Source organism: Geotrypetes seraphini, chromosome 1, assembly GCF_902459505.1.
Source record: "Geotrypetes seraphini chromosome 1, aGeoSer1.1, whole genome shotgun sequence".
NCBI classification, from domain to species: domain Eukaryota; kingdom Metazoa; phylum Chordata; class Amphibia; order Gymnophiona; family Dermophiidae; genus Geotrypetes; species Geotrypetes seraphini.
Genome location: NC_047084.1, coordinates 90,132,441 through 90,147,979, shown reverse-complemented (window position 1 = coordinate 90,147,979; position 15,539 = coordinate 90,132,441). Strand labels below are relative to the sequence as shown.

The 15,539-nt window shown below is 43.8% G+C and overlaps 1 protein-coding gene across 3 annotated transcripts in view; it reads right to left on the bottom strand.

Moving 5' to 3' along the window:
- ZBTB7C (zinc finger and BTB domain containing 7C) overlaps positions 1-15,539 on the bottom strand; it is a 515,986-nt gene that overhangs the window by 58,258 nt on the left and 442,189 nt on the right. For all 3 annotated transcript variants that reach the window (XM_033934830.1, XM_033934822.1, XM_033934814.1), the window contains one exon: positions 2,272-3,459. In XM_033934830.1, the coding sequence (XP_033790721.1) occupies positions 2,272-3,443 (1,172 nt within the window). In that variant the 5' untranslated portion in view covers positions 3,444-3,459. The remainder of the gene's footprint in view (positions 1-2,271; positions 3,460-15,539) is intronic.

Here is a 15,539-nt window from a genome sequence, read left to right as displayed (position 1 = left end):
AGGGAAACCCAACGCTGGCACGAGCAGCATGCTGGAGAGGTCAGCCACTCGTACTGGTGAAGATTTACAGAGGTAAGTGGGAGGAAGGGAGAGCGGAAATGTGGAGTAGGGGGTGGGAAGGAGCGAGGGTGGGGAGAGAGGGGGGCACAGGGGGGTGCCACCATCCCGGGCGCCTCCTACTCTCGGTACGCCACTGTGTGCAGCCACTTTGGCACAGCCTGAAGGAGAATGCCAGTGGCCACATTAGCAACAGGGGAGCTCTCCCTTCTCATTCCACTGGAGGGGGGGGGATGCCCTTCCTTATCCTGCAGTATTGTCTCATCCTGTCCCTTTGCATTGCAAAGACCTGGTCACACCATTATATACCAGCCTATTTCTATGGTTGGCATGGAGGCAGAGAGCAGACACAGCCCAGCTGGTACTATGGTAAGCAAATGACCAAGGAAGTGGATTTACAGGTTGAGAAGATGCAATAGGATATTGCTGTTTTGCGAAGTAAAGAATCGTTCATGTATTCCTGTGTCAATGTGTAATTCTTGGGACTAGGAAGAGCATACTTGCTAGAAATATCACGGTGGCCTATGCTACTGATTTAGGTAGAGATTTCCAGGAAAACACAACTACGGACACAAAGGGTTCTTCCATGTTTTGTTTAAAAGGTTTGTACACTTTTTCTCCTCCTTTCTATTAACTTCTGGCACCTGAATCTATTCCCAGAAGGCTCTCGTTCTACTGTGAAAGCAGCTGAGCAAAGAGGCTGGGGATCTTTTTCTCTCTGCTGGCTCTCTTGATAACGCAATCTCTTCGAATTCACTTTCCTCCTATGCAAACAGAGACTGATTTCGGACCCACCCCTTTAATCATGGCCAAAGAAGGTGAGGCATTATTTTACCGCCCCACTTTTTCTTATAATATCTCCTATATCTCATTTAAAAATGCATTAATTTTACCCATAACTAATAACATGATCCATGACCTGATTGGACTATAAAGATATCCAACATTAAACTTGTTCTTTGTAACCCTATTAGCCGAGTCTTCAGATGTGCTTTTCCAATTGAGGATCTCTTTTACCATTGGGAAAATACACATTGCATTTGCAATGACTTTGAAATTTTAATCGCTGCTCTGCACTCCTCATTGACTAATTTATCTTTTTTTTTTCTTTTGTATGTATCAATGAATTAAATAATTTTCTATAAACTTTCAATACTTTTCATTATTTTTTCTTTTTTATATAGCACGTATCCGGGTGCTGCTTCCTCAGTGTTGGCAGGGGACGCTTCGCACCCGACATGTTTCGCCTATGCGGCTTCCTCAAGGATGCCATCGAGCTGAGATATCTGGGCTTAACGGTGTCATTCGGGAACATCCTTGAGGCAGCCGCATAGGCGAAACATGTCGGGTGAGAAGAGTCCCCCACTGACATTGAGGAAGCAGCACACATAAGAACATAAGAATAGCTTTACTGGGTCAGATCAATGGTCCATCAAGCCCAGTAGCCCGTTCTCATGGTGGCCAAACCAGGTCACTAGTATCTGGCTAAAACCCAAGGAGTAGCAACATTCCATTCAGAATCCTAAAGAATAGCAAGATTCCGGAATTCCAAAGAGTAAAAAAAGATTCCGGAACCCCAAAGAGTAGCAACATTCCATTCAGAATCCTAAAGAATAGCAAGATTCCGGAATCCCAAAGAGTAAAAAAAGATTCCGGAACCCCAAAGAGTAGCAACATTCCATTCAGAATCCTAAAGAATAGCAAGATTCCGGAATTCCAAAGAGTAACAAAAGATTCCGGAACCCCAAAGAGTAGCAACATTCCAGGCTACCGATCTAGGGCAAGCAGTGGCTTCCCCCATGTCTTTCTCAATGACAGACTACATATATATAAAAAAGAAAAAATAATGAAAAATTTTGAAAGTTTATAGAAAATTATTTCATTCATTGATATATATATAAAAGAAAAAAAGAAAAAGTAGTGACGATTAAAATTTCAAAGTCATTGCAAATGCAGTGCATATTTTCCCGATGGTAAAAGTGATCATCAATTTGGAAAAGCACATCTGACGATTCGGCTAACAGAGTTACAAAGAGCAAGCGATTACACTATTTAATGTTGGATATCTTTATAGTAAAAGGGTCATCAAAATACAGCCTACGTATTGGACACTGGTTGGATTATATGCATCCCACACAAGCAATAGTAGATTACTACTTCTATGACACAATGATAACGCCTGTTTCTTGATACTGTTAAAATGTAAATGCACACCTTGTAAAGCGAACTTCGCAGATATTGCACATGTATGGCTTTTCTCCTGTATGGGTCCTCATGTGTCGTGGGAGCTTCCCTGCTCCCATGATGACTTTATTACAGATAGGACACTGTTGAGAAGCTTTGGGCTTTATCCTTCTTTCTTCTTCCAAAGGCCATGGAGGAAATACTCCTCCTAAGTGGGCAGCACTTAAAAAGTTGAGATAAGCAGCATAGTCATTTTCTGCTTTAATGTGGCCTAAATGACTTCTTGAGTTGTCAGCAAACATTTCTTTGAAGAAGTCATGATGAAAAGCTACTGCAGGAAGCTCCTCGTTTTCTTCTTCTTCTTTAATTTTTCTATCTTTAATAACCAAATCCAAAGGTGCATTATCCACTTGCTGTTCTTGCAACTGGGGAAAGGTACCAAAATCTCCATTCCATATATGAGGAAAGAAACCTGGTGCAAATTGAGATAATGCTGGCCTCACTTCCGGAATATTTGACTTAGGGTACAGGTTTTCTTTCAGTAACGATTCAATAGAAAAGTCTCGAATCACCCCCAAATGGCTAGAAGAACTGTTAACCGGGTAATGATTGGGAAAGTCTCCAGGTGACTCTTGATATGTGTCCTCTGTAAGGTCAGACAACGAAGGGCTTTGGTGGCAGCTTTCTTCTTGAACATCTGTTTGGTTTTCCTGGTTGCTAAAATCTTCAGCTTCTTCTTCATCATCGTCATCTTCCTCCTCCTCATCCTCTTCCAACAATTCTTTCTCATCATCTTCCTCTTCTGCTTCTCTGTTGGTTTCCATGATTTCAAGGCATACGCGAATGATGCACTGGATCTCCAGCATCTCAGCTGCACTGAGAATGTGCTTTACATTTGAGGTGGTAATGGTGAGCGTTGAGGTGTAGGCAAACTCCAAAATGGCAGAAAGTGCTTCGGGTTTGACAAAGTCAATCTCGTAAACATGCGGCTGATCTGCTAAAGTGCTTGCAGTGAAGAGTTTTTTAAAGTACTTGCTGCACGCAGCAAGAACAGATCTGTGGGTCCTATATTCCTGATCCTGAACAATGAGGATGACATCACAGAAAAGTCCATCTTGACGCTGCTCGTTCAAACCGCACAGGACCTCAGTGCTATGGTTTGGGAATGGGATCCCAATAAGGTCATCAGCTCCACCAGCCATGTTCTCATTTACAGCCCTGAAATAGAACAAAAAAAAAAAAATTTGAACCATGTGGTAGTTGATCTTCAGACCCCAATATAAACCTCAAATGAAGATTTTACTTTTCTGCCCCAGATCTTTCTCCATCCTACCTGTGCTAATACAAATAGGTCAGCATTTAGTTACCCAATTTACATATACTGCAGGTATTCAACATTCATTTAAACGCATTACCCATGATATCTGTAATGCACAGAGGAATGTGGTTTGTGTTTCAGTGGAAAAAACTATTGTACTGAATGAACACAGTGATGCCCTGATAATATTGTGAAACCTTTACCTTCATTTGGCGCTCAAAGGGCTTGATTCTCTATAGTGCGCGCTAAAGTTAGGCAGTGGTAGCGGTGGCAAAGCGAGGGTGAGAGGCACCCAGGGTGGTGGTGCCCCTCCCCCGCCCTCTTACCCATCCCCCCACCTCCACATGCTCCCTACTCACCCCCTCCTGCTGAGCATGTGCTGCTTCCCTTCCCCCGTACCTCTGTAACGTTCCTAGCGCGAGCAGCAACCCCTAAGCTGCCGTCGCACCAGTGTTGTCTTTTCCTCTGATGTCAATTCCTAGGGAAGTGAGGTCAGAGGAAGAGCCAAATCAGGCGTGACAGCAGGTTAGGGGTTGCTGCTCGCGCCAGGATCATTACAGAGGTACGGAGGAAGGGAAGTGATGCGCAAGCGTGGCAATTGCGGGGGGCGGGGGTGGGTGGAGAGGAGGATGGGTGCGTGCATCCAAGATGGTGCCCAGGGTGGACTGTCTCCCCTGCCCTCCTTACTATGCCAATGGGTGGTAGGCATGCTATCGCCACCTAATTAGCCAATGGTAGAGCACATTAAAAAAAAAATTATTTACACTGTGCTAACGTTCCTACCTCGCACCTGCCTCAGATGTATGAAGGTGCATAGCGATGCCTACGCACACGTAAGGCAGGCGGAGGCATGGATACACCGGAAGTTGCCTTACGCATGCTTAGGCATCACTATGTACTTCTGGATGTATGCTGGCCTACATTTCACATGCCTATACAAAACCGTAGGCATGATTCTACAATAAGAACATAAGAAATGCCTCTGCTGGGTCAGACCCGAGGTCCATCGTGCCCAGCAGACCGCTCACGCGGTGGCCCAGCAGGTCCAGGACCTGTGCAGTAATCGTGCCTAGCGACTGATTGACAATCGCACGCCTGCACACCTACAATGTAGACGCGCTAAAGCATGCTTTGGAGCAGTGTGTCGCAAACTGTGTTCCGCGGCACACCAGTGTGCCTCCTGAGATTTCTGGTGTGCCGCGACACACTGGCGCGGAGAGTCGTCCATGCCGGCTGCATGCCTACAGGACATGCCTCTCGCGGCGAGAGACACATCCTGTAGGAAATCAACCGGCATGGCGACTCTCCTCTGCTCCCTGAACCTCTTGGATCCAGGTAACGGCAGGGTCACGGCAAGACTGGCCTCCGTGCAAGCGTGGACGTTGATAATAATAATAATAACTTTATTCTTTTATACTGCTATAACCAAAAGTTCTAGGTGGTTTACACTAAAAAGATCTGGACAATCAGCGAAATACAGTAATACAGTAAAAAATACAAATATTTGTAAAATAAAATTTCAATAATAAAACTCACCAAGTAATAAACTTATCGAACAAAGTGGTCTTACATAGTAACATACATAGTAACATAGTAGATGACGGCAGATAAAGACCCGAATGGTCCATCCAGTCTGCCCAACCTGATTCAATTTAAATTTTTTTTTATTTTTTTTCTTCTTAGCTATTTCTGGGCGAGAATCCAAAGCTTTACCCGGTACTGTGCTTGGGTTCCAACTGCTGAAATCTATGTTTAGACTTACTCCAGCCCATCTACACCCTCCCAGCCATTGAAGCCCTCCCCTGCCCATCCTCCTCCAAATGGCCATGCACAGACACAGACCGTACAAGTCTGCCCAGTAACTGGCCTAGTTCAATCTTTAATATTATTTTCTGATTCTAAATCTTCTGTGTTCATCCCACGCTTCTTTGAACTCAGTCACAGTTTTACTCTCCACCACCTCTCTCGGGAGCTCATTCCAGGCATCCACCACCCTCTCCGTAAAGTAGAATTTCCTAACATTGCCCCTGAATCTACCACCCCTCAACCTCAAATTATGTCCTCTGGTTTTACCATTTTCCTTTCTCTGGAAAAGATTTTGTTCTACGTTAATACCCTTTAAGTATTTGAACGTCTGAATCATATCTCCCCTGTCTCTCCTTTCCTCTAGGGTATACATATTCAGGGCTTCCAGTCTCTCCTCATACGTCTTCTGGCGCAAGCCTCCTATCATTTTCGTCGCCCTCCTCTGGACCGCCTCAAGTCTTCTTACGTCTTTCGCCAGATACGGTCTCCAAAACTGAACACAATACTCCAAGTGGGGCCTCACCAATGACCTGTACAGGGGCATCAACACCTTCTTCCTTCTACTGACTACGCCTCTCTTTATACAGCCCAGAATCCTTCTGGCAGCAGCCACTGCCTTGTCACACTGTTTTTTTGCCTTTAGATCTTCGGACACTATCACCCCAAGGTCCCTCTCCCCGTCCGTGCATATCAGCTTCTCTCCTCCCAGCATATACGGTTCCTTCCTATTATTAATCCCCAAATGCATTACTCTGCATTTCTTTGCATTGAATTTTAGTTAATATCCGAAAACTGCAATAGGATAACATAGCTTGCTGAATACATTTACCTAACCAAGATGTTGCCTACCAGCTTGAAATGCCAGGGTCCTATCTAAGAAGGTCTTATATCTACACCCATTAATTTTTGGATAAGCAAATAAGTAGAAGTTTCTAGTTTCTTTTGATGGTCTATGCAACACAAAAAGAGGAAAAAGGTAAGCTGGAGACAATCCCGATATCAGCTTAAAGCATCGACTTCCGGGTGCCTTCCGGGTGGGGCGCTACATTTAGGTCCTCTTTTACTAAGGTGCGCTAACCGATTAGCGCGTGCAAAACACTAAAGCGCTCATGTTAGTCTATGGACGCGCTAAATAGAGTAGTGCGCGCTAATTGGTTAGCGCACATTAGTAAAAGAGGGGGTTAGCCATCGGCTGGTGGCCAATCCAGGTCACTAGTACCTGGCTAAAAGCCAAGGAGCAGCAACATTCCATTCAGAATCCTAAAGAATAGCAAGATTCTGGAACCCCAAAGAGTAGCAACATTCCATGCTACTGATCCAGGGCAAGCAGTGGCTCCCCCATGTCTTTCTCAATAATAGACTATGGACCTCATGCCCTGTCACCTGATACTGGGTAGGCCCTGAGGGAATATTCAGCAGCACCCACCTGGGCAGTGTTCCTGAATGTCCATTCTCACTGTTAAAATCAAAATCAGCTATTGTGTGGGCAGTCCCGGGATGGAGTTGGCACTTAACAGAATAAGTACCATATTCATCTTGTAATCGCTTATAGCAGGGGTAAGGAACTCCGGTCCTCGAGAGCCATATTTCAGTCGGGTTTTCAGGATTTCCCCAATGAATATGCATTGAAAGCAGTGCATGCAAATAGATCTCATGCATATTCATTGGGGAAATCCTGAAAACCCGACTGGAATACGGCTCTCGAGGACCGGAGTTCCCTACCCCTGGCTTATAGTAACTGGCCTCTAGGACCTCATCAATAACTCTTCTACTTTGGTCAGATTAACGTAACTGGTTAAGAGCTGTATATCGGTCCACCAGCACATCTCTGGATACTTAATGCCGATATCTGAACATAGCCTTGCATGGAATATCTGAGCATAATTTCTTATTTTGAAACCTGTTATTTAAAAAATTAGTTTCTATTGTATTTTGATATGCTTTTGATACACTGCTTTATCATTTATCGTTTATTTTATTTGATAACATGCCCTTTTTTGCCCTGCAAATCAAAGCGGTTTACACTGATGATGTTTTATGGTGAAAAGGCATAAAAGCTAAATAAATAAAGAATGAATAAATAGACGTGTGACCCCCTCCCCCAGTAGAATGCCTTTGCAACCAAGCAGGAGATTCTGTCACTGAGTATGTGTGTACAGAGGGTTTAAGTGGGTGGAATTGGAGGACCCTGACCTGAGACAGGTGTGTGTGTGTGTGTGGTGAATAAAAGGGGGTTTAGGAACAGACGTGAGGCTTTTCAAGTCCTGTAAGTGCTGACAGCTTGTGAGAATCCGAGTGGGTTTGCTAACAGAGCAAACTGTGAAGCATTGCAGCTTGTCAGGGGGATAGTGTGGTCCCGGGCTGAGGCACGAGGGTGGGACCCGAAGTGGCTCACAAACAGTAGAATAATAGGGATTCTGTGCCAAAGGGTTGTTGCCAGGAAAGGACGGAGACAGGATTGTGTGGCGACCAGAATTGTGCACAGTAGGTTATTTCATTGTCCTTCTCTTTTTCTGTTAGTTTAGGACTCTGCTTTTTCAGCAAAGTCAGTTTAAGCAATAGTGTAGCTTTTAGAATCTGAAATAGGTCTTCAGGCCTTTGTGGAAACTCTCCGTTCATAATTGCATTGGAAGAGAGTTCCACCATTTTGCCACCACATATGGAAAAGATATGGAGTGTATTGCTTTATATTTAATACTTCTAGGATTTGGAAATCTTAACCTCAGGTGACTGCTAATCAAGCTACAGTTCTTAACAGATGGTACTTCTTAAATTTATCATATAGTCTGGGATTTCTCATGAAAGATTAAGAAAACCAATGTCCACAATTTGAAAATACCCCTTGCTTCGAAAGGAAGCCAATGCAATGTGAGATACGAGGGTCATTTCATAAATAATGCGCACTATTTAAAAAAAAATTTATGTGTTTTATTTTTTTCCCCAAGTATTTCTTTAAAATCCTTCAATATAGTCTCCCTGCTTTGCAATGACTGAGTACCAACGTCCGGGAAGCTTCATTATTCCATCCAAGACACCATTTTGTTCAGTTGCCAAATGTCTCAGGTACCGGCGGAAGAAAGCTCTTCCAGAGATGCAAAACGATGTCCACACATAGGTCGTTTCAACTTTGGAAAAAGGTCGAAATCTGGTGGACTCATGTCTGGACTGTAGGGAGCATGAGGTAACACCTTCCAGCCGTATTCGCGTAGTTTTTCATTGACGAGAGGAGAGCTCCATCTTCCCCATGACCAAAAACTTTTCGACGAGCTCAATCAAAAGTCAAACAAATGATGGTTTTTGCTTATGATCATGAAGGCATTATCATCACAGACAGAGTTCCATGTGGAAGAAGTGTCACAGCATTGTATTATCTTGATTTCTTGCAAAAAAATGTTCAGAAAAATGCACAAAACCCGACCTCAGTTGCTCTTGGCTGAGCCACTCATTCTTCACGACAACGCTCGCCCATACATAGGAAATGTCATTGTGGCATCCGGTGACCACAACGCTATCCACTCTTCAGGTATTTCTCCTTTCATTTTTACACTGCATCCTGCCATTCACACTGTATTAGTAAAAGGACTCCTTTATGCAGCAACTTAACTGGGCACCAATCTGAGTATCAGCCAGTTCCTAATTAACTTCCGAGTCAGCAGACATTTCCGGAGAGCTGCACGTGTCAGTCCGCGGCTGGAAGTGGCTCGAAAGCTACTCACTGCCATGGACTGAATGTTTTCCCCAGAATTACCATAAAATAGCTCAGAGAAATAACTTGAACTCAAAAAAAAAATTGTTAACACAACACATTCAATAAATTCACATAAACCATTCTGAGCTTCCTTCGGAGAATGGTATAGAAAAGTGAATAAATAAATAAATAACACAATACATTCAGAAATGAATCAAGAAAAATATGCAGAGTTAACCTCAGTGATAATTGTGGAGGAAAAGACCTTAGAAGCCTTAAGATACTTGCTGAAAACATGTCTATTTCTGGCTATTGATTTTTTTCATTGGTCAAAAACCTCCATTTTTTTAAAGTATCACATACAGTGTTCCCCCGCAAATTCGCGGTTCACAAATTGCGGACTCACTCATTCGCAGTCTGCTCTGACCGCCTCTTCCTGTAGTAAAGTCGGGCTACACCAATCAGGAGCTGTGTGTCAAAGCAGCTCCTGACTGGTGTAGCCCAACTTTACTACAGGAAGAGGCGGTCAGAGCAGACCGCGAGTGATTTTCTTCACCTGCCAGCGCTCCAGCTGCCCTCTCCTGCCTCTCCAGCTGCCCTCTCCTGCCTCTCCAGCTGCTCTCTCCTGCCTCTCCAGCTGCTCTCTCCTGCCTCTCCAGCTGCCCTCTCCTGCCTCTCCAGCTGCCCTCTCCTGCCTCTCCAGCTGCTCTCTCCTGCCTTTTGACAGGTGGTTTTTTGAAATTCACGGGGGTTCCTGGAACGGAACCTCAGTGAATTTCGGAAGAGTACTGTATTTTTTATACATTTTTATATATTTAAAAAAAATGCACTCCTTTGTTAACCATAGAATCAGTGGTGTAGCAAGTGTAGAAGGCATCTAGGGCTGTGGCGCCTCCCCCACCCCGTGCCCTCATCTCCACCCCCTTCTCCTTCCATGCTGCACATGCCGCACTCACACCTTCCCTTCCTACCCCTGTACCTCTTTAAAGCTTCACCAGCGCAAGCAGCTTATCCAGTGTGCTGCTCATACTGGCATTAGCTTTCCGTCTGAGGTCACTTCCTGGCCACACAGCCCACAAGTGATTTCAGAGGGATCCAGGCTGGCATGGGCAGCAGGCCAGAGTAGTTGCTCATACCAGTGAAGATTTAAAGAGGTAGGGGAAGGGAGGGAGGACATGAGCGTGGTGTGGGGGACAGAGAGGTGTTGGCGTCCCTGCAAAGACAGCGCCCAGGGTGGGGGGGACGGAGAGGTTTAAAGGGACAGGGAAGGGAGGACGTGAGCATGGTGTGGGGGACAGAGAGGTGTTGGCACCCCTGCAAAGACAGCGCCCAGGGTGGTCCGTCCGCCCATTTACTATGCCACTGCATACAATCAAAAATAATATCAGAGCTATGATATAGCTCTTAGACACACATAGAGAGGAATTTTTGATAGGACGTCTAAGTCCAGCTTTGGACGTTTCCTGCAAGATGTCCAAAGTCCGAGGCAGAGAAACAGTTCTCACCACAAGACGTCCAAATTTTCTTTGTTGAAAATCACCTACTTAGATGCCAACATCCAACTTTGTTCACTGTTTTGTTTTTTTTTAGCACAAAAACGTCCAAGTTCAAAATGTCCAAATCTAGACCATTTGAATGTGGGAGGGTCCAACATTGTAATGGACTGGTCACATTGACATGCCAGTAAAGTAGTGGGGCACCTTAGAGGGCATGGCTGTGAACTTCACATTAAGGGTGCCAGAAGCACATCTCAACATAACCCCCTTCTAATGTATGGTGAGCCCTTGAAAACTCCCCCCCCCAAACATACCATTCCCACCTATCTACCACCCCAATAGCCCTTATGGCTGCAGGTGGCACCTTTATGGCAGTATAGTAGGGTTTTGGTGGGCTCTCATTTTCCACCATAAATGTAGTGGTTAGATTGACTTATGGGACTGGGTTCTCCTCTCTGTGGTTCGGTAGCTCACCCACCTGGCTAAAGAAACCTGTGTGAAGTTGTAGAGACAGGTATGTACTGTTTCATTCAGATTTTTGGGAGGTTGTAGGGGGGTCAGTGACCACTAGGGGTGTGTGTGAGGGGAGGGGAATCATAACTTAATTCCTTCACTGGTCATCTGCTCAGTCTGAGTCCCTTTTTGGTACTTAGACATTTTTATAACATGTCTAGTTCAGAACGTCTAAGTTCCATTCAAGGCGTCCAAGTCTTAAGCACGCACAAACCCACTCAGAACATGCTACCAACAACCCCTCCCCCCTTTAGTTTTATATGCATAGTGGCTAGGATGCCTTGCAAGATGTCTAGAAAGACAGTTTTGAAAAACAGCATTTGGATGTCCTGGTGATTCAGATGTCCAAGTGCCGATTTTTGCCATTTTTTAGACTTCATAGTGCTTTGAAAATGAGCCCCTAAATATCCCCCCCCCTTTTTACTAAGCCACGGTAGAGTTTCTGTCACAGCCTGGAGTGCTAAACGCTCTGATGCTCACAGGAATTCTATTAGCGTCAGAGCAGAGTTGGATCATTTAGCGCTCTGGGCCGCAGTAGAAACCTCTAGCTTCGCTTTAGAAAAAAAAAAAAAAGGGGGGGGGACGGAATACAGTACTCCCCCGATATTTGCAGGGGTTCCGTTCCAGGAACCCCAGCGAATCTTGAAAAACCGCGAATATGGTTTTTCATGGGGGTGACTGGAGAGGGCAGCGGGAGAGGCAGGAGAGAGCAGCCGTAGCGCCGGCGAGTGCAGGAAATCACTCGCTCTATGCTCTGACCGCCTCTTCCTGCACTAAGTTGGGCCTTACCAATGAGGAGCTGTGTGTCAAAACAGCTCCTGATTGGATAAGGACTGACTTAGTGCAGGAAGAGGCGGTCAGAGCATACAGCGAGGAATTTCTTGCACTCGCCAGCACTCCGGCTGCTCTCTTCTGCCTCTCCCGCTGCCCTCTCCTTGTCGGCGGTTCGCGGTCGGAAAATACCGCGAATGACCAGGACCGCGAACGACCGGGGGCACACTGTATTTGCTGCAGTGCTGATCGTGAAATAATCTCAATTGATAAAATATATATATCTGGACTCTGATAAGTTCTTTGAACAGTTGAGATTATTTCACGATTAGCACTGCAGCAAGTTTAATTATAAACATGCCACATTTCCCTCCACGCAGCCTAGAAACACCAAAAGTAAACTTTACATGATAATAAAGAAAAAGTAAATCCCTAACTAGCATTAGAAAAAAAAAAAGATCAGCGTTGAAACTGGCAGGTTATTGCATTCAAGTATGCTTTATTCTGGTTCTATCAGAGATATTTTGGAATGCAGTTAAGAAGGAACAAATTCTTTCTCATGTTGCATTTTGATCTCTGAATGTTTTTTTTTGGGGGGGGGGGGGCTTGGGGGGTCTGTCTTGGTGTGTTTTTCACTTTGCTAAGCCATGGGATTTCTCATGCTGTGCCAGCTTCCTCCTACCTACTGAAGATCAATAACTGGGTGGTAACCCTGCTGTTATCTCTCCCTACCTCCTCCACCCACACAACCACACCCAAACAGTTCCTATAAAATGCTTAGCATGTGGGAGCAGGAAGAGCCAAGGCCATGGGAAAAAGAACAGAACATCTGCTTCAGGACCACCTATATCCGCATGTCACTTTTTGCAGAAGCCAGGCCTCTCACTGTCCTTATTTAAGAAAAACACACAAAACAGCAGATCTTTCCTCCTTTTGGAACTCTCTTCCTCTCAATATAAGAGAAGAAAAATTGCTTACTAAATTCAAAGGCTTATTAAAAAGCTGGCTCATCAGGGATGCCTTTAACTGATCTTTCTTAATCTCATTACACTGTTTAAGTAGAGATTAAGATGGTACTTTCCCCTAACCTTCTGTTTCCTTACCCACCCTTTCATTTATTTTTATATTGTATTTAATCCATTTTTTTTCCTTCCCTCATTTTCTTTGTTTTTATGTCATAATTGTCTTTTATCCCCTGTTTGTTGAAAAATTTTTATTTTTTAATTTTACCTACTTTTAATTTTGTAAATCGCATTGGATTTGGATACTGCGATTATATCAAATACCATAATAAACTTGAAACAAACTTAAACTTGAGACTTTTCAAAACTGGATGGCTGATTTTCCCAGCATTCTACCATTAGGATGAAACTGTTCATATTTCACAATGCACATGGAAAACTGACAAGGACAGACTAAAAATGAACCTCTTACGAAAGGGGAGAGTGTGGCACAGTGGTTAAAGCTATAGCCTTAGCACCCTGACATTGTGGGTTCAAACCCACACTGCTCCTTGTGACCTTGGACAAGTAACTTAGGGCTCCTTTTATCAAGCCGCGCTAGCGGGGTTAACGTGTCACGATGTTTCATCACGCGTTAACCCCCGCGTTGGCCTAAAAACTACTCAAGGGAGGCGGTAGCGGCTAGCGCGGCCAGTGGTTTAGCGCGTGGTATTACACGCGTTAAACCGCCAGCGCGCTTGATAAAAGGAGCCCCAGGTACATTAGATAAATTGTGAGCCCACCAGGACAGATAGGGAAAATTCTGAGCTTCCCTGTGAGAACAGTACAAAAAAATCGAATAAATAAATAAACGTGGATCCATACAAAAAAGGAAGGCAATTAATAAAACATTTCTGACAGAAAAAAAAGTCAGAATTACACTCTAAATACCTCAACTCTACAAAATTTCTGAACTGATAACATTTAGGCCTCCTTTTACTAAGGTGCGTTAGGACCTTAATGCGCAGAAGAGCGTGCGCTAAATTGCCACGTGCACTAGACCTCAATGCCAGCATTGAGCTGGCGTTATTCTAGAAGCGTACCGCGTGGTTTAGCGCGTGGTAATTTTGTGCGTGTGCTAAAAACGCTAGCGCACCTTAGTAAAAGGAGCCCTTTTTTTGTCACGCTTCGTTAATAATAATAGTACACTTCTCCCTCCGTATTCACGGTTTCGATTATTCACGGTTTTTAGCTTGTTGGCTCCTCCCCCCAAATTACCTCAGCTTGCATAGAGAAATTGCTGATTCCAAGCGTTTTACAGAGAAAAATCGCTGATTCCTAGCACTTTTTTCATCGTGTTTTGCCTCTCCTTGAGGAACAGGCCAGGTCTCCCACCTTGTTATTCACGGTTTCACCACATTCACAATGGTTTTTAATAGAAAACAGCGAATAACATATGAAAAAGTTATTTGCGTTTTTTCTGTATTTGCGGTTCTGTTAATCCTCTATCACAGCGAATACGGAGGGAGAAGTGTAACTTTATTCTTATATACCGCCATAATCAAAATTTCTAGGCGGTTTACACTAAAAAGAGCTGGACAATCAGCGAAATACGTGAACTAGCTTATAAAAGCCTCAGCTTTCCCCTTTGCAAAAATACACTCCCCGACATCTTTCTCTGCACACCTTTCAAATTTTCAGAAAATCATATAACGCCATGGCTAAGAAAAACTGCCCTGGATGTGTTGGTATTTAAGGTCATTCATTGGGGCATTCCTTGGTATTTGACACAGGTAATAACACTCTATTGACCCGTTTAGAACCTGAGGGGATGATACGACTATCATTAACAGATTTTTCAAAAGTACATTATGAAAGCAGAAGAACATCTGCTTTCTCTCTAGCAGGAGTGACCTTACGGAACAATTTACCAGGTCCATTAAGAGCTCTCTTGGATTTTCAAAAATTTAAGAAGGTATTAAAAACCGCTTTATTCATGGAAGCATTTAAATGATTGTTTACTCTCGATCTATGAAAATATTCCTACAGATATATGTGGTTGGCCATGTCAGGTAATTGATTGTTTGAAGAAATTGATGTATTTGTTGTTTGTATGTGTGTAACTATTGTATGTGCCTGTATTTTATGACTGTATTTTTTTTTTGTACATCTTTATTAGTTTTCAATTATTAACAATGCAATACAATGAATTTAAACATAAACGAATCAAACAAAAGCACTTTAAATATACAAATATTTCAACAACAAACATTTTCACCCCCCTTAACTAATGAAAATAAAACCACATGTATAATTTCAATAAAACAGATATAATGAATAATAATTATAATGTTTTCCCATCTCCCTCCCACCCTGGATGTGTAAAGAGGACAGATAAAAAGAAAAGGTACATGACAACTATTGTGACTCAATAAATGATGGCAATGGGCTCCACACCCTTTCAAATGCACTAGTACAGTGTTTTTCAACCTATGGACCGGCAGAAATAAAAGAATGATTCTGTGGACCGGCATCGGTCCGTGGACTGGCGGTTGAAGAACACTGGGATAAGTCATGGGCCAGAAGTTACAACGTCAGAGAGAAGGCTTCGGGTTCAGGCGCAGGATGTCCATAGGAGCCACTGCACGTGGCTTTGTGCACTGAATCAGTTAGGAAGAGAGAGCTGGCTCGAAGATAACGCCGCATTGATCGCACCGTTGACCGGCTGTTGAAGAACACTGTTTTAGGCCTGATGCACATGCTGG